Source organism: Cupressus sempervirens, chromosome 8 (genome assembly GCF_028749045.1).
Source record: "Cupressus sempervirens isolate cs-2001-9-10 chromosome 8, ASM2874904v1, whole genome shotgun sequence".
Classification (NCBI taxonomy): domain Eukaryota; kingdom Viridiplantae; phylum Streptophyta; class Pinopsida; order Cupressales; family Cupressaceae; genus Cupressus; species Cupressus sempervirens.
In genome coordinates this window covers 210,261,562-210,285,758 of record NC_143125.1, presented here as the reverse complement: position 1 = coordinate 210,285,758, position 24,197 = coordinate 210,261,562, and the positions used below count along the sequence as shown (strand labels likewise).

Sequence of the window (24,197 nt, the reverse complement as noted above, 5' to 3'; positions counted from 1 at the left end):
CTTTAATAAAATCTTTAAATTTAATTCTTTTATTTAATTAATATTTCAATTAATTAAATATAATTAAATATCAAATTTCTTTATAAGATTTTCATTAAATTATCTTTTAATTTGATTTAATTATAACAGAATATCACCACATACCCACAAAAACAAAAATGATAACTCAACTGCAGGCAAAGAACATAATCAAACTCCATGGTCAAAATTATGAATTCATGTCACTTGACGAATTCAAATGGGTAAACTAACTTAGATACTTATCCTATTTTCTAGGACAATTGGCTTAAGGTTTAGGATTTGGACTCAAGAGTTATCTCCCCACTTATACCATTGAAATACTGCGATAAGGTATGCTCATCCCAACAATTTAGGGAAGTCAATACCCAGTACCTGAAATCTGCATAAAATCCATGCATGTAGAAACACAATATTCTAAACTAAACAAGCAATGGAAGGAAGTGGTTCATCGTGTAGATCCCAACTAGCAGGTGACTATGACTCCCTTCCTCAACCATATTAGAAACATCAAACATAAAGAAAACATACACACACCCCATGCACATGCAAGTATGGGGTAAGTCTAACTAACATCATTAAATAACTGACAGTCACTAAATGAACATATATATCATCATCAAAACAATCATGAAATAACTAGTACTAAAGTAACTCAACATATATATTAATTCAATATGAAATACAACTAATCAATTTGGTAATCCAATTTTGCTAATCATAAAACATAATAATAGAATAGGCCTAAAAGAATCCAGTAAATTTTTTTTAGAAAAGTCTAGTATGGGTAGGCATTACACTAGCTACTTTGTCGGTGAGAAGATTGGTGCCTTGCTATTTTACCTTCCACCAAATCTTTTCAAAAATATACATGCAAGGAATTTTTAGATTTTCCAATATTTACAAAAAACCAAATCAAGATACATTGCACATTCAACCAGAATTTAAAGAGATGTTAGGACTTTTTGGGGTTTTTGTTGTCTTTGAACAAAATAAAAAATTAAAGAAGTAAACATCACATTAACCTAAAATTAAAATAGATGCGAGAATTCTATAAGCCTTTTCTTATTTCTAAATGAAAATGAAAATGAAAATAAGTTAAGCATGCCACATCTAAAATAAGGAATTACAAAACAATTGAGCATATTCTAATATTTTTATCTTTCCATACAAACAAATTAAATTAAAGAAGTCTACAACCAACAAAGACAATGAACATGTGAATTATACATGTTGGTTCTTCTTTCAGAGGAAAAAATTAATCAAAGTAAACTGCCTATGAAACCGATAAACATAAAACACATAATCTTTATAGAAATTATTTGAGTTCTAGGCTTTGAACAAGTTTACAAACTATGGTTCATGAAATGAAATGAATCACCTTGGATTTCATTGATCTTCTAAAAAATTGCTTTCAGTTGCAATGTTGCAGATCCCTATTATTATATAATTATGCACAATAAGCAATTTGGAAAGATCGAATGTAAAAAACCCTGTTTCATAAAACCAAAATAAAATGCAAATTATTAAAGTATAGTAGTACTAAGTTACTTTTTTTGCAGTCCACATGCAAATTGTTGAAGTACAAACCAGCCAAGTGATAATGCATGCAAACCTTGGAAGCATAGACAAGGCAATGAAACTCAAAATGACACATTGCAATAATTTCATCACTCTAACCTTATTTTTTGCTCAAACTTCTTAAGCTCGAAAATGAAAAGAATGGAATTAATGTATAGTAGTAACAATGACACCTTAATTGAATTTGTAATGTAATAATCAATTATAGGTCAATGCTCTCAAATGAAAAGATAACATGCAAAAGGCCATGTCACATAATCTGGAGAGGAAACAACACCATTTTGTGCATTGTCAGTATCTACTACAACTCCCTAAGGCTTTTTTTTCTCTAATTTCTCGAGCAAAAAAAAAAAAGACTGTAGAGAAAAAGGAGCTACACCAATAAGAAAACATATATTTTAAATTCAAAAATTCATTTTAATGAGTAGTAATGAGAAGACCATGGTTTAATGGGAATGGTTTTAATTTTCCACGGTTTCCAAAGCACCATGTCATAGGAAATAGATGCATGAAAACTATAGTCCTCGCCTTTTAGTAGGGACTAATAAATAGAAAACAATATATGTGCATTAATAGGTTATTACTATTATGCATGTGAATAAACCTGACTAGACTATTTAAATCTATCCAGAATCACAATTTAAATAGTATTGTAGATCTATTGTCAATTTTGAACCATTAATGTAAAAGTGAATGAATTTTCTTCACAATAAAATTGGCTTCAAAATAATAATTATGAAGATTTCTCCTTGTCTTGAAAAATTCCTAAAGATAAAGATCATTTTTTCCTTCTATAGCACATGTTTAAATGATCAATCATTTTTACCTTCTATTAGACATCATTAAATGATCAAAGACTCAAAAGTCCAAATTTTCTCATTTTTCACAAAGATAAAGAAAAGCATTTCAATTTTAGTACTCTTTTATATTTTTCCAAACAACTCAGTTTTATTTGTAACTGGTGAAACTAACGAGTCTTCTACGCGCAGAATAAAATTCTATTAAAAACTAGACGGAAGCCACTTCATTCATGGAAAAAATTGTATTCCAATAAAAAGTGGAAGGCCAAGAAATACATCCCTAATGTCTTTTCGAACTCTACTTTGAGCCAGCGCTCGTCCAAAATTTTCCTGGCTTTTATGAGTAAAGAAACATTCGTACAAATTTTCAAGCGGAGAAAATAATCACTCGTACAAAATTTTCGAGTGTTTACCAAAACGAAAGAAAAGCATTTCACTTTTCATAATTTAAAAGCCAAGTCAACACCTACTGAGATTCTTCGTTGGGTCGTGTGGAGCTTTGACAGTCAGAACCATATTATTTTCATTTCAATCTTGCGAAGATTTCTCCTTGTCTTCATAGTTTCGGGAGATTTTCCCAAAGTAGAAGACTGACTGAAATACGATTCCGTATTTTCAGGCGGCGATTTCTCTGGTGGTTTCACATTCGTTCCAAATTAAACAGAATTTTCATAAACGTTTTGAAAAAATTGGAGGAAATCAACAGATTGTCTTTTCAAAGTCTACAAAAAAAACAGTCGTACATATTTCAGAGTTTTTCCGAAAGAAAAAGAAAAGCATTTCACCTCTCATTATGCGCTAAATTGAACTAATGATGTGCATGTGCAGCTCATTCGTCCCTTGTGGTGAAATTTTTTTTCCTAACATTTCTAAATGGAAGGCGTAGAAATCGCAAGTCATTTCAATGCGGAGAATCAGAGAAATTGCAAGTCACTACTTCTTTCTCGCTTATCTCAGTCCACGGATTGTCTAGTGTTTACTTTAAAAGGAAGATAAACTACCAGGGACAGATCATCTTTACAAGAACATACCAATTATTTCGTTTTGGTTTTGGGGTGTTTACTTGGGTAAGCCAATTCAGAATGAAGACGGTGATGATGCTTCCCCTGCTACTCTTCTTCTGTCTCTCTACTCTGCCTCCACATTATATGTCACACCCTTCTTATCATTCTGATGAAAAGCTCTCCTCTCTTTCAAAGCTGCCATCTCTGTCGATCCATCCAATGTCTTCCTCCATTGGTCTCCCAATCACACCTTCTGCAATTGGCCTGGCATTACTTGCTCTTCTCGTCGAGAGCGTGTAGTTTCCTTGAATCTCACTAATATGGGTTTAGTTGGAACTATTTCTCCCTTTCTGGGAAACCTTTCCTTCCTTGGAGTACTTTCTCTAAAATATAATAGCTTTGAGGGCCATATCCCATATCAGCTTGGACGACTCTTTCGCTTGAGATACCTTCGCTTGTCAGATAACAACTTAAGTGGAAGTATTCCCCCTGAGTTTAGTCTTCTCTCAAATTTAGAAGCCATAGGATTAGGAGGAAACGAATTGACAGGCCTAATCCCACCTTTCTTAGGAAACATGTCCTCTTTAAGAATCCTTGACTTGTCCGAAAATAAACTCCAAGACGGTATACCGCCTGAGTTGGGCACGCTTACACAGCTAAACTGGCTTAATCTTGGCTTCAACAACTTAATGGGGTCTATTCCTATCGCCCTTTCAAATTGCAGCCGTCTCCAGAGTTTGACACTCTACTATTGCAACTTAAATGGCCCACTTCCACGGGAGTTTGGAAGGCTATCAGAGTTGCGACAACTGTTATTGTGGCAAAATGAACTGAGTGGTGAAATACCCCGCTCAGTGGGGAATTTGACTCACCTGGAATTCCTGGACTTGGAGATCAACCAATTGAGTGGCACAGTGCCACTGGAAATTGGTAATTTGCAGAAGCTGAGACGATTATATTTGTGGGGAAATGAATTAGTGAGTGGAAGCAATGGTTTGTCCATTATAACAGTCTTAACTAATTGCTCCAGTTTGGAAGAACTTCATTTAGCAGATAACCATTTCACTGGTGTCTTGCCCACTTCAGTTGGCCGCCTTTCAATTTCGCTCTCATTTTTAGCTTTGGGATCAAATGAAATTGCCGGAAACATACCAGAAGAAATCGGTAACCTCACAAACTTGGCATGGTTAAATCTCCGAGAAAATCGATTGAATGGGACCATTCCATCTGCACTTGGGAAACTTCCGAATCTGGAAAGATTATCTCTGCCGACAAGCAATTTACAGGGAAGAATTCCAGAAAGTTTGGGCCAATCAAAAAGGCTTGGATTGTTGTCACTCGGTGAGAACATGCTTTCAGGGCAAATTCCAGATAGTCTTGGTGAGCTTTCACAATTGAGAAGACTTTCTCTTCATCACAATCAACTGTCAGGCGAAATACCTGCAAGTTTAGGGAGATGCCAGAATTTGGAAAGGCTGGACTTTGCCTACAACAAACTAAGCGGAAATCTGCCTCCTGAAGTTGCAGGTCTTCAAAACCTCCAGTTTTATTTTAACATTTCCAATAATTTCTTGCAAGGTTCTACTTTGGAAATGAGCAAAATGATTATGGTTCAAGGTATAGATGTTTCTCAAAATAATTTTTCGGGTGTCATTCCTGTTGCACTGGCAAGTTACAAGGGATTGGAATATCTAAATCTTTCTGGAAATGCGTTTGACGGGCCAATCCCTGCATCACTGGCAGATCTGTTAAATTTGCAGTTCATGGATCTTTCATGCAATAATTTGTCAGGTGTGATACCGATGACTTTCACAAAGATGAAAATGCTTCGACATCTCAATCTTTCTTCAAACAAGTTAACTGGAGAGGTCCCAAAGCTAGGAGCTTTGGCCACACTTGATGCCTCTGAAATTATGGGAAATCTTGGTCTATGTGGTGCCTGGATAAACTTGCCGCCATGCTCTCATTCCAATCACAAACAACCATCGATCTCCAAAAAGGTGATTATTCCTCTTGTAGTAGGCATTGCAATTTTGATTATTTCTCTTTTTTTGGTGGTGTTTGCCCATATATGTTACAAACGTTTCAACATTCCTACTCTCAAAGTATGGCCTCCAAAAATTTCATACGAAGAACTTGTAGATGCAACTGGTGGATTTAGTGATGAAAATATTTTGGGAGTTGGTAGTTTTGGGTCAGTTTATAAAGGGATTCTAAAGAATGGTATAAATATTGCTGTTAAAGTTCTCAATTTGCAAGATGAACATGCTCACCAAAGTTTCAACAAAGAATGCAATGCATTAAAGAGAGTTCGCCACCGCAATGTAATCAAAATCATTTCAGCATGTTCCAACCTTGATTTTAAAGCCTTAATTCTTCCATTCATGTCAAATGGGAGTTTAGAGAAATGGTTATATAATTCAGAAGGTGTTGGATGTAGATTAAATTTGAGTGATTGTATAAGGATAGCAATAGAGATAGCAGAGGGAATTGCATACCTTCATCACTATTGCTTTGTTCAAGTGATTCACTGTGACCTCAAGCCCAGCAATGTCCTACTAGGAGATGACATGACTGCATATATCGCAGATTTTGGCCTTTCCAATATTATTTTTGGCAATTCAATAGATTCTTTGACTTTTACAGGTGCGCTTAAAGGATCTATTGGCTATATTGCTCCAGGTATAGATTTCTCATTATTGCATCATGCATTTTTTGGTTTTTTTAATTTTATAAACTATTAAATGCTTCAAATAAATTAAACGACTTTCATCCAATTTATTTGTTCTTATAGAGTATGGAACAGGAGCAAAGCCTACTATAAAAGGAGATGTATATAGTTATGGTGTTCTAATTCTAGAGCTATTGACAAGGAGGAGACCAATAGATGATATGTTCACCGAAGGACGCAATCTTAAAAAATGGATGGAAATGCATTTTCCAGATAGAATCTCGAATGTGGTGGATAATAATTTTCTTATAGATACTCATGAAATAGAAACATCAATGGTAATGCAGTGTCTTACCCAATTTATACAAATTGGGTTGTTTTGCACAAGGGAATCACCTCAAGACCGACCTAATATGACCGAGATACTTGACAGACTAAATACAATTAGAGGTGCCTTTCTTGGTACCGGTAATGCTCCTCAATTACCAATAGACATCTCACCTTTTTTGGACAATACAAGAGGTACAAATATGGCTTGTTCAAGGAACAATGAAGGTTCATCTACATCTACTTCCTAGGTTTTGTATTTATTGTTGATTTGTTTGCTATCCAACTAGATAACAATAATGTTTGTGTTATATTTTGTAGTAGATAGTATATTGTGAGGAGGACAAATAATGCTTAGATTGTGGTACCTATAATATATCTATGAATATTGTGACATTATTTATTTCACATTTGAAATTGTCAATATAAAGGAGATGTGCATGGTATTTATTTTTTGGTTTATTGATTATAAAATGTTAACATTAAATTAGAATGATAATCACTTTATTTTTTAATTAAAAATCATTGTAATGGTAAAGTTTAGTATACTTTTCTATTCTCAAGTTATATATTTTCTATTTACTTTCACAAGATGAATTAATACATGTATATATTATAAGATGGTAAGATCTTGTGTAAAGTTAGGCCCCATCATTGAGCTCTTATTTTATCCCGATACATTGCAATCTAATATAATCATTCAAGACTTGTGTTTTTAAATTTCTTTGTACGTCAACCTTAACATAAGTGGTATCTATTTGGATTTGAAAATTTGCATACCCAATGTATTTTCCATTGCCACAAGTTTAATCATTAACTGTATAGATGTTAAATTCAAATGTTAGTCAAATTTTGAATTTTTTTTCAGCTTTGGTTTAAGAAGTAATTTTTTTTGTGTGACTTAGTTATATATGCTAATATTTAAGTGTATTCAATTACATTTATGCAATAATTTTTTAATTTTAAAACATCATTCACATATTATTTACATTAAGGGAGCCAAACTCTAGATCTTTTGTAATGCCCCACCAAGGAACCAAAGAAAAATTAACCTATAATATAACTAAGTTTGCTAAACTTTTTTATGTTGAAATATTAAAAAATCAAGAGATAACGTAGCAAAAGTAATAACTCATATGCATACATAAGAAATACAATAACACTTACATCTCTCAAGGGTTCCATAATGTTGAATCACACAAATAAGTTTTATTAAGATTAAATGTGATATGTAAACAATATCCATGTCATAGAATAACCACGTGAATGAAATCACATGGAAGTATATACAAGTACATAAGATGTCACATGACATTGTTGATCTCTAAGCCAATGTTGTAAGTTAGTGTCCAAAGATTTAGTCATTTTCAATTCATTTACTATGTAGTATTATAGGGTCATCACTGTGACCGACTTATCCAGTAAAGGCTGAGCATACAATACTTATACCAAGTGAGATAGTGATTGCTAAAGATTTAGTAGAGACTGAGCACATATGTAAGCTGAGAAGAAGTATGAGCTAAGAAATTTAATGAAGACAGAGCATATTGAAAATTTATTAAGACCTAAGTAAACAAACATATAGAAGCCCAATAAAAAAATGAAGGATTATGCATGACCAAGTATCAGAGTATTCAAGTGCCAAGTAGTTCAGTTTTGATATGAGAGTTTGTAATAGCACAAACTCATATGTAAATCATTTTGGCCAATATTTCTATGACATTTAATAGTTTTAGAGCCAGATAAGATGTTCATTTTGCATCATTAAAGAAGGTAATGATCCCTACACATACAATTCAACCAATCAAAAAGAGAGATGTAAACAACAAAAGATGGTGTAGTTTAAGCTATAGATCAAGATCTAGAACCTTCACATGAAGTACATTTAAGGAGGATTCTAATCCTAGAATCATAAGATTGAAAGTGTGTTGGAATGCATAAGAATGTATGCGCATGTGAAGGAGTGAAGTGTCATGCCCAAAATTTGAACAAGACACACACATACATAATATTCAATTTTAATTCTTGAAAATAATTTAAGAAATCATATCAAATTATTAATAAATTATTTTGTTACAAATTTTCAAAAACTTTTACTCATTTTCAAGAAATATTTAAACTATAATATATTCATGGTATTGAAAAGTCCTCTCAAACATTACAATTATAATTGGATCCTTACAAAAATTCAAAAATTACATTAAAATTTAATTATGATCCTTTACAATACATAACTTTTACAAATGTTCGTAATAAATCATCTTCTAATCTCCAAAAAAAAATAAAAATCTTCCAAGCTTTTCTTGAACGCATATCCATTTGGAAAACCTATACAAAACAACCCTAAAAACCATGAAGAGCTCACCTTCCAACCTAGGTCTCTATGAGACCACCCACCAAGCTTGGAGAACCAAGACCAACTGGGTAATAATCAAACAAAAACACATAAATCAAAAATACATGATACAACATTTAACACCCTTTTTGAGCTTATATAGTTGGTTACTAGAGCAACCAATAGAATGGGTGAAGGTGTTCCTAAAAACCCAAAGGAGAAGCCAAATACAGATAACCAAATCTCCCTTCACAAGGCATACAAAATAAATACCAACTCTTACAAAATTTCTCCCCTTATCACTCCCAAAGTGCATAACAATGTACTGGCACATGCAACCCATACTACATGCCTATCCCTCTTCCTTCTAAGGAAGAGACTCTATACTTAGGGGATAGGCCCAACTAACCCCTTCACCCGAAGGCCACCTTTTCCCTCCCAAGGGTGAGTGATGTCCTTCCACACCAATAACATCATACTCTCAAAATCAAAATGAAAATAAGGCAATAGAAATACATCCACACCCAAAAATATAATAGGGACAATGAAAAACACACATATGCATTTGTAGCAAAATTTACACAACTTTTATTCAGAAAAATAATACATCATAGTTTCCAAAGCATGGAAAAAGCTCCAACCTTTCTCCAAGCTATGGTAAATGAACCAATTTGAGAAGAGTCCTCTATCCTTCCTTAATCCAATCTCCAAAATAAAAAATCTCCAAAACTAGAGAGTGGGCAAATGACAACTCTATTTTCCAATTCCCCTTTAATAGGAAAGTAAACTCCTAAGTTTTCTCCATCATGAAAGAGAACAAACACTTTAACTCAACGTAAGTTTTCCTATTTGGTTGGAATTATCAACTCACTAAAAATATGGTAGGAATTTGGGTAAGCCTTCTTCAATTTTCGCAATACTTAGAAAATGAGATTTTAAAAGTGTTAGAAAAGTGATTTTAACTAAAGTAAAGTCAAAATTAAAGCCTTAACATATAATACTAACATGTAGGTAACTTAATTTTACTAAAAGAATACCCTAAGATTCAAATAAAGCCCTCTAAAGTCACGCTAAACTTGAAATATGGAATTGAATTTAATTAAAGCCTTCATAAGATTTTTTTTATGCAAGGGGATAAAACTTAAACATTTCTAACTAGTTAGGAATAAGGTTGGGTGTCTTTTGCCAATATCTCAACCTGACTTTCCATTTAAACACATAACAACATAAGTAACAAGTGACACTATAAAATATACATTTAACATTGTGAGTGGAAAATAAATTTTCACAAAAGAATCTAATCTAAAACACTCATTCACATTACATTCACAAAGTAAAATACTTAACAATGAGGTTAAGATCTCTTCATTAGATCGAACCTTGGTATTCTTAGTTAATACAAAGGTATAGTCTTGGTTCTCCATTTTACCATGGTTATTTATTGCACACTCAATCCACATATCAATGGTCTAAGATAAATAAATCATATGCATATATAAATCGTTAATCAATTCTATAATCATAATTGAATCAAAACATAAGATATTTCTCAATTGAATTTCAAATAACATTTTTATTTTTCTAAACCATTGTGCATATGTAATACTACCATTATCGAACTAAACATGATATGACCCTTTTGTAACATTTCATGATTTCAAAATACATATAATCCATCTAACTTTTCCATTCAAACATAATTTCCTACTCATTAATAAAATAACTAACCAAGTACATGAATGTAAATAATTATCAAACATCATAAATAATTACCATCAAATAAAGTTTCCCATAGTATCAAATATTATGAGTAATAGTCCAAAATAGTCCAACATATAACAAGGTATCAAAATATAAAGTATCTAAAATGCAAATAAACTACTATGATATGCTATGATGGGCTAGGGTGAGGCCTCACATGAAGGAAAAGTTCAAGAGAAGATCAAGTAGAGAGAAAATAGAGTAGTGAAGGACTAAACAAAGTTATCATATTAGGAGAATCAGATTATAGATATAGGAAAGAGGAGACCCAAGATCAACTTACAGAGAAAACCTAGGGTCAAGTACTAAATCAATTATTCTACAATTGAGACAGTGTAAATCTCTTAACACAATGGTCCTAGTAGACCTATGTAAATCTTCTAATAGAGTCCTTACTTTATTGTTAGTGTAAAATCCTTAACAAGGTGAGACTAAATAGTATCTTAATATTTTAATAGAGAAAACCTTTCATAGGGTAGATCCTATTTTATAATCAAACATTGAAACCTTAACAAGTAAACTTAAATGTTGCAATAGTGAAGATTTGTGGGTTTAATCCCCACCCCAATTTTACCTTCATCTTCAAGTGTTTTTGAGTGACCAAGTCATTGTGTTATGTGTTGAACTTTTATGGATTTGATGTATTTAATTTATGTTTCAACATTATAATTTTATTGATAAATCTATGTGATGATTTGGATATGAATTAATAGAATTGGTTTTGAAGTTAAAAGTTTAAGATCCTGATTCACCCCCCACCCCCCCACTCTCTCAGTATATTGTTTCCCATGTTCTTATTCCAACGAAAGGTATCAGAGCCCAATTCTCTTTTAAAAAAGCCTAACAACTAGAGAGGATTAGTTCATGGAAATGGAAGTATTTAAGATGGGAAAGATTGAAATCTAGACTATGTTACAACAATTAGAGACAACAATAGAAGAGTTAAGAAAGACCCTAAAGAGAAGAAGAGAGATAGCTATTCATAGAAATTACACTCAATACACATAGGTTAACATAGAAGGGCTTCTAGATAGTGGAAAGATTGGTAACAATGATGGAGCATTGATGAAACTACTAGAGAAGAATAGTAACTTGGTGAAAGAAGAAAAAGATCTCAAGACATAACATGAAATTCAATCAGTTTCACTATGTGAAGCAATAGAAGAAAAGAAGAAATAAATGGAAGATAAGAAAATGTTTGAGGAAGAAAAAAGGTAGATGGCTAGTAGACTTGAAGAAACATCATTTGAAGTTTAGAAGCTTACATACAATCAACTGGAAGTGATAAATCAATCAGTGATTAAAAATCAGGAAGCAAATAAAAAAGATTTGAAGATCACAAATCTAAGGCTATAGAATGAGAAATTGAAAAATGAGTTAAGGCATGAAAAGGAACTCATGTAGAGGATGAACAAACTAAATGAAGCAATCAACACTTTGAAGACGTGATAAAGTCACCAAGAGAAAAAGACAACCTTGAAATTGGATACAACAAACAATCGTCAACTACTGAAGAAGGAGAGTCATGTAAAAGTGGACAAAAAAGGAATGCAAAATAAAAGATAAACCTACATGTTATTACTATGGGAAATTTGGACATAGAACTAGTATTTGTAGAAGCAAAAGAGATAAGATAATTCCTAAACCTAAGTCAAGTGGCAATTGTTTTACTTGCAAGAAAATGGGACATCAAACACATGAGTGTAGATCAAAGAATAGTGACTCAACCAAAAAGGTATCTAGATTCCAAGGTCATTTCTACAATTGTAAAAATTATGGACATAGAGCTTATGAATGAAGACTTAAGAATAAGTCACACTAGTCACCTGAAAAACAAACTCATACAACAAAAAAAGACATCTCCTACACTTGGGATTACAACACACTGTATAGTAGTTAGTATAGTGGAGAGTATGGAGACATTCTAGAGAATTGCATCAACACACATTTAAGAGGAAATTAAAAGAAAAGGTTGAATGGAGAAACTTGTCTCAAAGTTGGGCACATCAATAAGAACTACAAAACCAAGACACCAGCATCAGCACCAAGCAATGGAAATGATAAACAAGAAGGAAACAAAACATGGATAGAGATAGTAAGAGCTGGAAGCATCATAGTAGAATACATTGTGATCACCAAATCAAAAAGAGAAGGTGATCACACCACATCTCACTAAAGAAAGAAGGTATGTAGGAACTGTATACTCAAAGTTATAGTTTACATTAGTTCCTATATAAAAGTGATGAAAAGTTATATCTATGTAAAGAAAGATGCATTAAGAACTATTAAAATTAGAAAATTAGAAAGTATCGAGCATCAATGGTACAATCTATGGTGATTGATCCATGTAGTATAGACCAAGTGATCAAGGAAGATTACACATTGATCGAGTGAAATGATTATGATCAAGCATGAATAACCTTGACTGAACTAAAGTAAAGACTGAGCTAGCTGTCACACATTATCTGAGTACAAAGACATTAATTGCATACCTAAAATGAAATATTGAAGGTATTTATCAAATTTGAACATTAATTTTTACTTGCCAAGAAATTAGAGAGCTCATGAGAAGACTTAAAGGAGATAGAAGTGATTTCAGCGACCAGAGCAAAGAATCTCAACAAGTTATCATTGAATTTGTGAAGTGAATTAAGCAATACTCCCAGTGTCGGGTAAAGAATTCAATGAAGGTATTTTTGAAAGTTTTTGTTCAAAACCCTAGTTAACAGTGGCTTCTGGAAGTGAATTGATAAAGGATAGCTCAGTGCACAAATCATTAGGAATGATCAAAGATGACCACCAAATTTTAGAAATATAGTTAATATTGAAACCCCTATTGATGATGTTGGAGTGTTGTCATCAATTACACTTGGAGTTTTGACTGTGCAAGACATCAGATCATGCTATCAATGTAAGATTGGAGAGATTGGAGATTTTGAAATTAGGGTAGCATATGACAAGCTATGCATTAATGAAATTTCAAAAGATTAATTCGAGATCATTGCTAACAAAGGGCTTATCTGTGCCCAAGGATTTCCTAAAGTTTTCAAGATCGAATGGATCAAGATTGTACTAAGCCGAGTTCATGACATGAAAGTTTGGTTGGAAGGTGGGCCAATAAAGATCAATAAGGCAATCATTCGAAGGGTAACTAGGTACCCTACATTGGATTGACCAAAGAGCATAAGGAGCAGAACCAAGAATGAGATTGAAAACTTGACCAAGGCAAAGTGGAATGGTCATAGAATGTCAATAGACATCATTGAAGATCCACTAATTGAATTTTTTGTTCATGTGATTGTGCACAAGTTCTAGAAATCAAGTATATTGAACAACATACCTTGCGCAATAGTTGATTTGGGTTACAAAATTATGAAGAAATATCATTCATACGATCTAATCGAGTTGCAATAGCATAAACTTACAAAGAACCTAGAGGCAGTAAGAGAAGCAAAGAACACCTCTTGTAAGTTTGGTTCCCTATTAGTTTAAATATTTTTTAATGTACATAATTATTTTCTCACAATTGGAAAGATTGCATGGGATAGGAATAGAACAATTGTGGAATAGTTAAATGACCTAATAAATAGGTCAGGAGAGAATTTTGAGGTAATAATGGTGGTGCAAGGACCCTAGGTCCTATAAAAGGTGGTCAAAAATCAAGAAGGCTAGTATAGGATGTCAATAAGTGTCCAAATAGACACAAGAGAGTTTGGGCAATCTCATCATGAATTTAGGCAAGTTGTTTACATGTTGTAATAAGGTTATAGGCAAGTCAAAGGGTGGTCAATGATTGGTCAAACATTGAGAGTTGACTAAAAATCATCATTTTCATGTTTCATAATCTTTTTACATGTTTTGTAAATTTTTTTAGACATTTGAATATTTTTGTGTGAAGATTGTGTAAAAGTTGTAAAAATTGCAAAATTGCAAAAAAACTTGTCATGTTTTCTTGCAAAATGGAAGGCCAATAGTCAAATTACTGTTTGGCTCAAATCTTAATGAAGGAAGTTGTAAGGTCATTTATTTTGACCTATATATTAAATTTTTTGAACCTATGAAGAGGTTAGACTGCATTATATGGATTTGAAGGGAAATAATACATCTTTTTGAGGGAAAACTATACACAGTCAACATGTATCTTTCTAATTCCTATTGTAGGGTGACAGTAAGTGGTTGGTTATATTTTTAGAAAGTTTTGTTTTTTTTAATCAATGAAGGAAATAATTAGTTTGGTCAAATAAGAGAAAGCTATTTTAGATTTGTACTTTTTTTTGGTCAGTTGGTTACCCTACCCTATAGTGAGGATTTGAACAAAAATACTAAATTTCTTCTATTTCCCTTAGTGAAAATACTTGGTGATGGTTGTGAGGAAAGGTCTTATGATGTGGAAAATTTTCATTACTTTTATCCCTTCGTTCTTCACTCAACTATGGTATTATAATAATATTTGTGTCTCATCAGCCTACCTGTTTGACGTATTGCCAGTCTGAAATCACATTACAGAGGGAACGAAATGGGTCATGGAGATTTGAAATTTGGTATTTAATGAGGTAGAAGGTTAAAAATAGTGATGGGAGAAGAAAATACATCATGGGTTTCAAGGTTGGGATCCAAGTAGACCAAATGGTGTGGTTAAGCCTAAAAGCCTAAAAACTAGGGCTCGGGAGTTAAGGGGTCAAAAGAGGTGATCCAGAGTTCATATTTTGGAATTAGCTAGGTCTTATGATGTTATGAAGGATTATATAATATTTTCTGGGGTTTTTTTGGAAGTTATTTTAGTTTGGTGTTAATTTGTTAAAACAGGGCTACTAGGAAAGAGCCCCTATTAGGCCTCCTATTGTAACTTGTAGATTTGGTCTAGGAAGAAGCCCAAAACCTATCGGATGATTAGAAATCTTGGTGTAATATGAAGAAGGATTTATTTGTTTTTGTGGAAGCTTGAGATCTTGGAGGGTGAAATGGAGTGAGGTGTGTGTGAGTTTGTTTGCCTTGTTAAAGGCATTAGGCTGCTTAGAAGATAGGGAAAGGATTGAGAAGGTGAAGTTAGTATGTGGAAAAGACCAATAACCTTTACCCTAGTCTTGAGTAGGTCCTAGAAAGGGATAGTATGATATCCTTACTTGCATCAAATGGACATCTACTTTAAAGTGTTTAAAGCCAAAATGAAGAGCATGATGATAATTCCAAAGTCTATTGTAGACAAATATTATGATGAAATATGTTTCACTGTGGATACATATTTTTTGTATGAACATGGAGTATTACCAAGGGTAGCATGGTTAAGGCCAATGCACTACAAGGTAAATGTAGATGATGTATCAGGAGTAGTTACTACACTATTGGCAAAAGATATTGATGCTATTGTTGAGCAGTTTGGCACATATGAGACTATTATTGCTAAGCTAACTAATTAATGAAAGGAAAGGAAGAGAAAATCTTCTGAGGCTAGTACAAAATAGAGAAAAGCTATAATAATTGAACCTAAGGTGAAAGTCAACCTTGACAAAAATGTGCAAGAAATGGTGACATCACAGAGGCCAAAGGGAAAGGTGTTCATCACCATAAAGAGGTCTGTACAATCTCCTACTGAGCTATTACCTAGGAGTCCATCAAAGAAAAAGTAGTAGGCAGAAGATCAATCTGAGCCAAAGAGGAAACTAATTATTGCACAAGAGGAGGAGGAAGATGAAGAAAAGACTGAGTTTGATGAGACTAGAAAATGAAAAGTAGTGAGAAAAATTCCTCAAATGACTATCGATCAGGTATATGCAAAACTAGTAGAATCAAAAAATATTTTGGTAATCAAAGGTTTACAATATGATTCTTTGGACAATGATGATCAAGTTAAACTTGAAGATGAAATGATTGATATGATGATCAAGTTTAGGCACACATCCTTGGAATTAGGACTAGATTTCTAGTGGGATTGTACAATAGAGTAGATGCTAAATGAAAATGGACATTTTCCACTGAAAATAAAATAAGAGAAACAACATTGGCACAAGTTATGCTAGAATTTGGGAAGACACATATGTCTATAGCCCTTAAGGATTTTGTTAAGGAGTTTATGTCGAGGGATAGGACACATAAATTTTTGAAGAATAAAGCTCATGAAGATGAGAAAGACATTATTAGAGTATGGAAAGAAGCATTTGGAGTTCTTACACCATTAGTAGAGGAGAGGGAAGGCTGGGATGCTATAGAATTTGAAGATGAATATAAGCAAGAAGTGGCCAAGTGGACAACAAAATTTCAAAACCTTGTCAATGATCATGAACAAAAGGATACTATCACAATTAAAGATGACACTAACGCCCCTCCATCTAATCCTAATATACTAACTGGAGAAGAAATTCAAGGTTTGATGAAGGACTCAAGAAAATTCTTTATAAACCTAGTTTTGTTATAGGTAGTTGAACATCCAAAGCTTGAAGTCAAGAAGACTGATGATGTTACAGTCACACCAGTTATAGAGGCTACAAGTGTTGTGCAACTTGGCAAGGAATTAATTGTATATATGCCACCAATTTGTATGCAAATTTTTAACAAGGAAGTAAATTTTGAGAAAGATTCATACACTAAAATGGCATAGGCTGAAGTCACACAAAAAGAGAAACAGGCTACTAAATCTCTTATTCAATTGTTGAGTGTAAAGGTTGAAGAATGTATACAAGTGACACCTATGAAACAAGTGATATCTACACCAACGAAATAGCCAAAGGAGAGATCAAGTGAGAAAGGGAAGAAACTGCAACTATTACTGCCAAGTGATACACTCTCCAAATCTTAGGTTGTGAGTCATGCAAAGGAGGTTGATGATGAGTTAGTGAATCCTGATGAGGTAATTCCATTACCTACATATTATTTGAATAATCTTACACTAGAGAAAATGTAAGAATAGAAAATCTTGTTAAGCTATAAGGTAAAACAAGAACATCTAATAAAAGAGCAAAAGATAAGATATGTATTACATAATGTCAAGAATATTTTTACAGATACATTTGATATTATAGATGTGAATAATCAACATACAATTTTTGACCAGGTAGTACATGCAGTTGATAGAATTCAGAAAGATGATATAGAGACAAATGAGAAGCTATTATAATGGTCTAAAAGGAAAATGGAGCATAAGGTATTATTGAAAGTCTCACATGAACTTGTTTAAACACAAGTCGAGCTTTCTACATCTATTACACAATTGCAAAAAATTTTGAAGACCATAAATTTTATATATTTAAAATTGTGTTATATAGATTTCTTTACAACAAATACTACATGCTCATTAGAGCTATTGCATGAAGTCATGAGAACTAATGTTCTCACATTGGGAAAGAATTCAAGTTCAACCTCATCCTCTTACAATGAATTGACATTCAGTCAAAAGAGATTAGCCAAGCTCATGGCTAAAGGAGCATAGATAACACATAAGTTGGCATTGATTCAACTTCAATTATTGCCACATATAGAGATAATTCAAAAGGTAATCTCTATTGCTAGAGATATTTTGAAGAAAGAGGAATTTTTTTCAAACATTGCAAGATTTATTGACCTAGTTGTTGAGCTAGAGATTCAATTTCAGACTTTGGAATAGGTATAGGAAAGATGGAGTGTTGGCTATGCCAATATTGTGGCAAGTCATAAAAAATTCTTTGAGAAGTAGATCAACTAAACCTAAAAGACCCAAGTTCCATCAGTGACAAAAACAAGGGGAATGATGAGAAAGAATAAAAGAGGGAATGAAATAATGAGAAAGGGGGAGATAAGAACTAAAGGAGGAGTTATGATATAACAAAAAATATCATAGCTAAGATAAATTAGATTGAACATAATTAAATTTTTGTCTCAAAGGGAGAATAGATTTTTGAATGAAATAATTTCACGACAAAGTATTTTTGCCACTAATGCCAAAGGGGGAGATTGTTGATCTCTAAGCCTATGCTTTTTATTAGTGTTGAAACACTTAGTCATTTGCATGTCATTTACTAGGCAAGATTACAAGGTCATCACTGTGACCGAGTTATCTAGTAAAGCTTGAGCACACAATACATATAACAAGCAAGATAATGATTGCCAAGAATTTAGTAGAGACTAAGAAGTTATGTGAGCCGAGAAGAAGTATGAACCAAGAAATTTAACGAAGACCGAGAAAATAAACATATAGAATTTGAGTAAAATCATGAAGGATTATGCATGATTAAGCATCATAACATTCAAGTTCCAAGTAGTTTAGTTTTGATATGCGGGTTTGTAATAGCACAAACTCATATGTAAACCATTTTGGTTGACATTTCTATGACATTTAAATTTGTAGAGCTAGATAAGATATTGGTTATGCATCATTACAAAAGGTAATGATCCCAAGGCATACAATTCAACCAATCAAAAAAAGGGATGTAAACAGAAAAAGATGACAAGGTTTAAGCTATCAATCAAGACCTAGAACCTTCACATCAAGTCTATTTAAGGAGGATTCTAACCCTAAAATCATAAGATTGTAAGAGTGTTGAAATGAGTAAGAATGTATGCACATGTAAAGGAAAATTTAAAGAGAAGATCAAGAAGAGAGAAATTAGAGAAGTGAAGGACTGAATAGAGTTATCGGATTAGGGGAATTAGATCAGAGATATAGGAAAGAGAAGACCCAAGATCAGCTTGTAGAGAAAATTGAGGCTCAGGTACTAAATCAGTTATTATGTAATTGAGATAGGGTAAATCTCTTAACAGAGTGGTCCCAATAGACATATGTAAATTTCCTAATTGAGTCCTTACTTTATTGTAAGTGTAAAATCCTTTAACAAGGTGATACCTAATAGTCTCTTAAGCTTTCAACAAGGCATACATTTCACATGGTAGATCATATTTTATGATCAAACATTGTCACCTTAACATGTTAACTTTATTGTTGCAACAATGAAGATTGGTGGGTGTCATCCCCACCCCATTTTTACCTTCATCTTGAAGTGTTTCTAGGTAACCAAATCATTGTGTTATGTGTTGAAATTTTATAAATGTGATGTATTTAATTTATGTTTTAGCATTAGATTTTTATTGATAAATCAATGTGATGATTTGGATATGAATTAATGGAATTGGTTTTGAAGTCAAAATTTTAGGATTCTAATTCACTCCCCCCTCTCTTAGTATCTTGTTTCACATATACTTATTCCAACATGCACAACCATAATGCATAATCATCCTCTACACATGTCGTAGGGTATGAAATGATACAAAAGAATATACATCATGATAAGATACAACATCTTGTAAGATCTCAAATAATCAAAGTATGATAAACTAGAATATGACCATAGAACATAATCACAAGACAAGAAGAATAAAATAATTGAACAAGGTACATCCAGCATCAACATCCAATTGTTGGATATCAATGGTATAAGAAACACTACCACCCAAACTCATGGAACCTAAATGGCCCACTCCCATTATGTTGAGGAGATAATCTCAAGTCCCAAATGGATAAGAATCCAAAATTCATAACAAGAGTCTAGGTTAAGGAATTGTGATAGTAATCTATCTAAAATGCACCAAGTACATAAGTAACATCTAATTCCAGAGGCAACAAGACACATAGCAAACCTAATATGCAAGTTCACAATGTTATCACATGAGTCAGCTCTAAGGTTACCCTAGTAGTCTCTTAGGACCTTGACTCCCTAGTGACTCCATGTGACATCAATATCATTTCTTATAGACAAGACAACTAACAAGGAAAGGTCACAACCAAATATCCTCTCTACTCCCACCCTAGTCTATAAAAGAACTCAAGGCATGGGCAAGGTAACACATAGACTCTTGTTAATTCATTTTAACCCCATTAATAAAAATGTTATCACTAATTAATACAATGATAATGGGGTACCAAGGAAAACTCTTTAGGGTCTCAAACTCCATTGCAAGCCACTTCCCAACACACACGTTAATTAGCTACCCTAAGCTCATAAAAGTATATCTCATAAAATCACAATAATCACATTAGTCATATATGAGAAACTAGAAAGCATTAATAGATAATTGATTGTACCTCATAGCTTATACCAAGAAAATACAAAACATGAGCTTACAAGGAAGAGCTAAATCTTATCACAGAAATATACGAATATAGTACATTGTTTGGGAATAAAATAATTGTGAGTAAACAATGTCACATAAAAGAATCATGAAAAAAACCACTTCTTGAGCCTCTGGTAAAGAATCATATTTGGTTGAACTACTACATTTCCCCAAAATCCATTACAAGATAAAACACAAAATCTCAATACGTATTCAAAACAACTGTAGTCAATTAACTGTTTTAGTTTTTGATATAATTTCATAGAATCTGATTTGAGTAAAGTTCAACTTTTCATTTGTAAAGGCTCCTTAGTAGATATAGTTTCAAATTTAGTTTGATAGCATAACCATCTCTAGATTCTATAGTCTACAAGAACCCATTCATAATAAAATAATTACTTCATTTCATTCACAATAATAGTGATTATTATTTACTTAAAAATATAATCATATTTTAAATTAAAAAAATTTGTAAAGCACAAATGTACTATCACAAAACCCTAACCACCCTTAACAAAATTTAAATCTACATGTAGTAAAATTCAATAATAATCTATTTTGAAAAAAAATTAATTAAATTCAATTTAAGTTAAACTAAATTTAATTATCTTTCAAACTTAAATTAATTTTAAATGCAACTAAATTAATTTAACTAAAACTTAATTCATATTTAATAAAATTAAATTTTATTAAACTTTAATAATATAAAAAAAAAAATTATTCAAAAAAACATTTTAAAAAATAAAAATTTAACATACCTTTTTTATTAACCCAACACTATGGAGGCTGCTAAGCAGTCACACGTGCTACTTAGGTAGCCATGTGTGTTGCTGCAACAACAAGTGTTGCCTACAACACAAGACTCTATTCATTGTTGCAATTAAAAGGGAGAAAGGGGGGTGGGGGGTGGTGGCACCTGACCTATATATATATATATATGTATATATATATATATATATGTATATATATATATGTATATATATATGTGTATATATATATATATATGTATATACATATATACGTATATATGTATATTATACATATATATGTATATGCATTTATACATATATACGTATATATGTATATTATACATATATATGTATATGCATTTATACATATATATGTTTATACATATATATGTATATACATATATACATATATATGTTTATACATATATATGTATATACATATATCTATACATATATGTATATACATATGTATATATATGTACATATATATATATATATATGTACATAAATATATATATATATATATGTACATATATATATATGTATATATATATATATATATATGTACATATGTATATACATATATCTATACATATATTATATATATATATATGTATATACATATATACATATATGTATGTATATATGTATAGACGTATATATATATATATATATATATATATATATATATATATATATATATATATATTCATCTTTTATTTACAGATTTGATTGAGGAATTAAAAAAAAACCAATAAAATTTATCAAATAATAATCTTTCTCATTCTTCAAACACTACCCACAAATTAAATTCAAATTTTAGGCTTTTCAATTAAGGGATTAAATTTCATTTTTCACATATGTTTCAATACAAAGAACAATCCTTTTTCCAAACAAAGGTTTTCAATTCCAAATATATTTTCCAATAAGAAAAATTTGATATAATAGGCACAAACAAGATATATATTTTTGTGAGAATTCCTACAATGGTTCTAATGGGACTCAAAATTGCCTTCCTGATTTGAGTACCATTCCAAGCTTTTGTGCTCTTAAAGTGCATTTAATGCATGTGTACCCAGCTGTCCATTTGACGCCTGAGAGGTGTTTAATGTTTCTAACACCTTGCATTCAGTATATTCACGTGTCTTGTATTGATAAACTACCATCTCGAGTCATTTAGCGAAGTTTCATATTGAGCAATGTTCAGTTCTGCATTTTTTCCTAAGTGTCAAACAATGATAGGAAGCCTAGTTTGCATGTGAATATCTTGCACCCAATTATGTTTCATGACTCACCGCTTTAGGAATGTTTAGTACACATATCAAAGAACCAATGTTTCCAATTTCAATTCAGTTTGACATGTTTTGACTAGGTTTTGAATTCTCTGAAGTCGGTTCTTTATAGTTGTCATGATGATGTTAATTGTTTAGAATTCTAGGAGGCCCTTTTTGACTAGTTATAACTTTGACCTAGTTGACCAAAATGAAAAAAATTATTTTGTGTTGCATTTTAGAGGTTAGAGACTTGTAATGTTTCATATTTGAGACTATGACAAATTCATTTGACTAGTTTTCAAATGCGAATCCAAATGCAATTTCTAAATTTTCACTGGTGTCATAAAGTACAAATTGATTAGTAACCCTGTTTGGGATGTCATAACTCAAAATCCATGATAGGTGAGATTAAACGGATTATACCATTGTGTTCTACTCTAAAAATTCTCTAAGTGTACTAGTTTGCAAGTCTTCATGAATCCATATGCACACTTTCCCAAGTCCATACCGTTTGCAAAAAGCAATGTTCTACTAGTGCTTCCAGTTCTACAATTCTGAGTAGCCCACTTTAACCAATCGCAAAATGTGTCCAGTTATTCATCATGAGGCCTAATCATAGATTTATACTCTCCTTGTGATAGTAAACTAACGCCTTAGTATTCATGCCCCCAAGTGTTAGTTTGACCTTTTTTTGAAGCCAAAACCGAACGCGATTTATTATTTTCTAACATGTTTTCCTACAAGAACTCTTGAGAAGGAAGCTTTGATGGTCAATATCTTTCAGCCTTGAAGTTTTCATGAGATGAGATATAACAAGGTAAGAGAATGTAGAATAGAGAATCAATATGTTAGATCTCAAGGCCCAATTATCGGTTCTGGTCAGTTTTTAAGGCTAGTCATAGGACCTCTTGGCACAAAGTTTGTAGTTTGCATGAAATGTTAAAAGTGAGTTTGAAGGGTTGAATTAGTGATGCAAATTAATTAAAGTCAGTGAGGTAAGTTCAGTGGATCAGTTTGAGGGGTCGGGTGTTTTAGTATGAAATATTTTTTAGCTAGGCCCACTTTGGGGCCAGATCATTTCCATCAAGTTGAGAGAGTATTGCAAGATTCAATAGTTTTTCGAAAGGTAGGATTGTGAAGAGGTTTCAAAAGTTTTTAATACAATTTTTACATGCTAAATCATTCAAAATGTACATTTCATCATTTTCAAGCTAAGTGGTTGCATGGTTTTGTGCACATGATGAATGTTTCTTTGAGGGCCTATGCTGGTCTAGACATCAATGCATTATGGAGAAATTCTAGAAGAGAGAAAGTGAATATATCAAGGAAGCCCCAAGTTTCGAAATTGATTGGATCTACTACTATAAAAAAATTCATGTGAAATGTGTTTTACTTTCTCTTTTAAATGGATTGGATATAAATCGCTTTACAAAGATGCTTTTATTTTAAGTCTTCATTAGATAGAGCTTAGTCAACCCATTCACCAAAGTCCAACTCAAATGGTCCAAAAACTAAAAGTTATAAATAACCAAAGTCTATTTATAAAGTGCTACCATTTGAAGAAATACTTTATATGTTATTAGCAAAGGAGAAAGTGTGT

The 24,197-nt window shown here is 32.2% G+C and overlaps 1 protein-coding gene across 1 annotated transcript; it reads left to right on the top strand.

The window, feature by feature from the left end:
• The first annotated feature begins 3,343 nt into the window (after window positions 1-3,343).
• On the top strand, window positions 3,344-6,851 carry LOC149542249 (uncharacterized). Its single transcript, XM_089796183.1, has 2 exons — window positions 3,344-6,085; window positions 6,198-6,851. Exons 1-2 carry the CDS (start codon window positions 3,724-3,726, stop codon window positions 6,650-6,652), a joined length of 2,817 nt encoding a protein of 938 aa, XP_089652309.1. The 5' UTR covers window positions 3,344-3,723; the 3' UTR covers window positions 6,653-6,851.
• Window positions 6,852-24,197: the final 17,346 nt, after the last annotated feature.

Coding starts and splice junctions, on each gene's coding strand:
- LOC149542249 (XM_089796183.1), top strand. CDS start 3,724: ATGGGTTTAGTTGGAACTATTTCTCCCTTTCTGGGAAACCTTTCCTTC. Junction 6,086..6,197: donor TATTGGCTATATTGCTCCAG/GTATAGATTTCT, acceptor TTGTTCTTATAG/AGTATGGAACAGGAGCAAAG.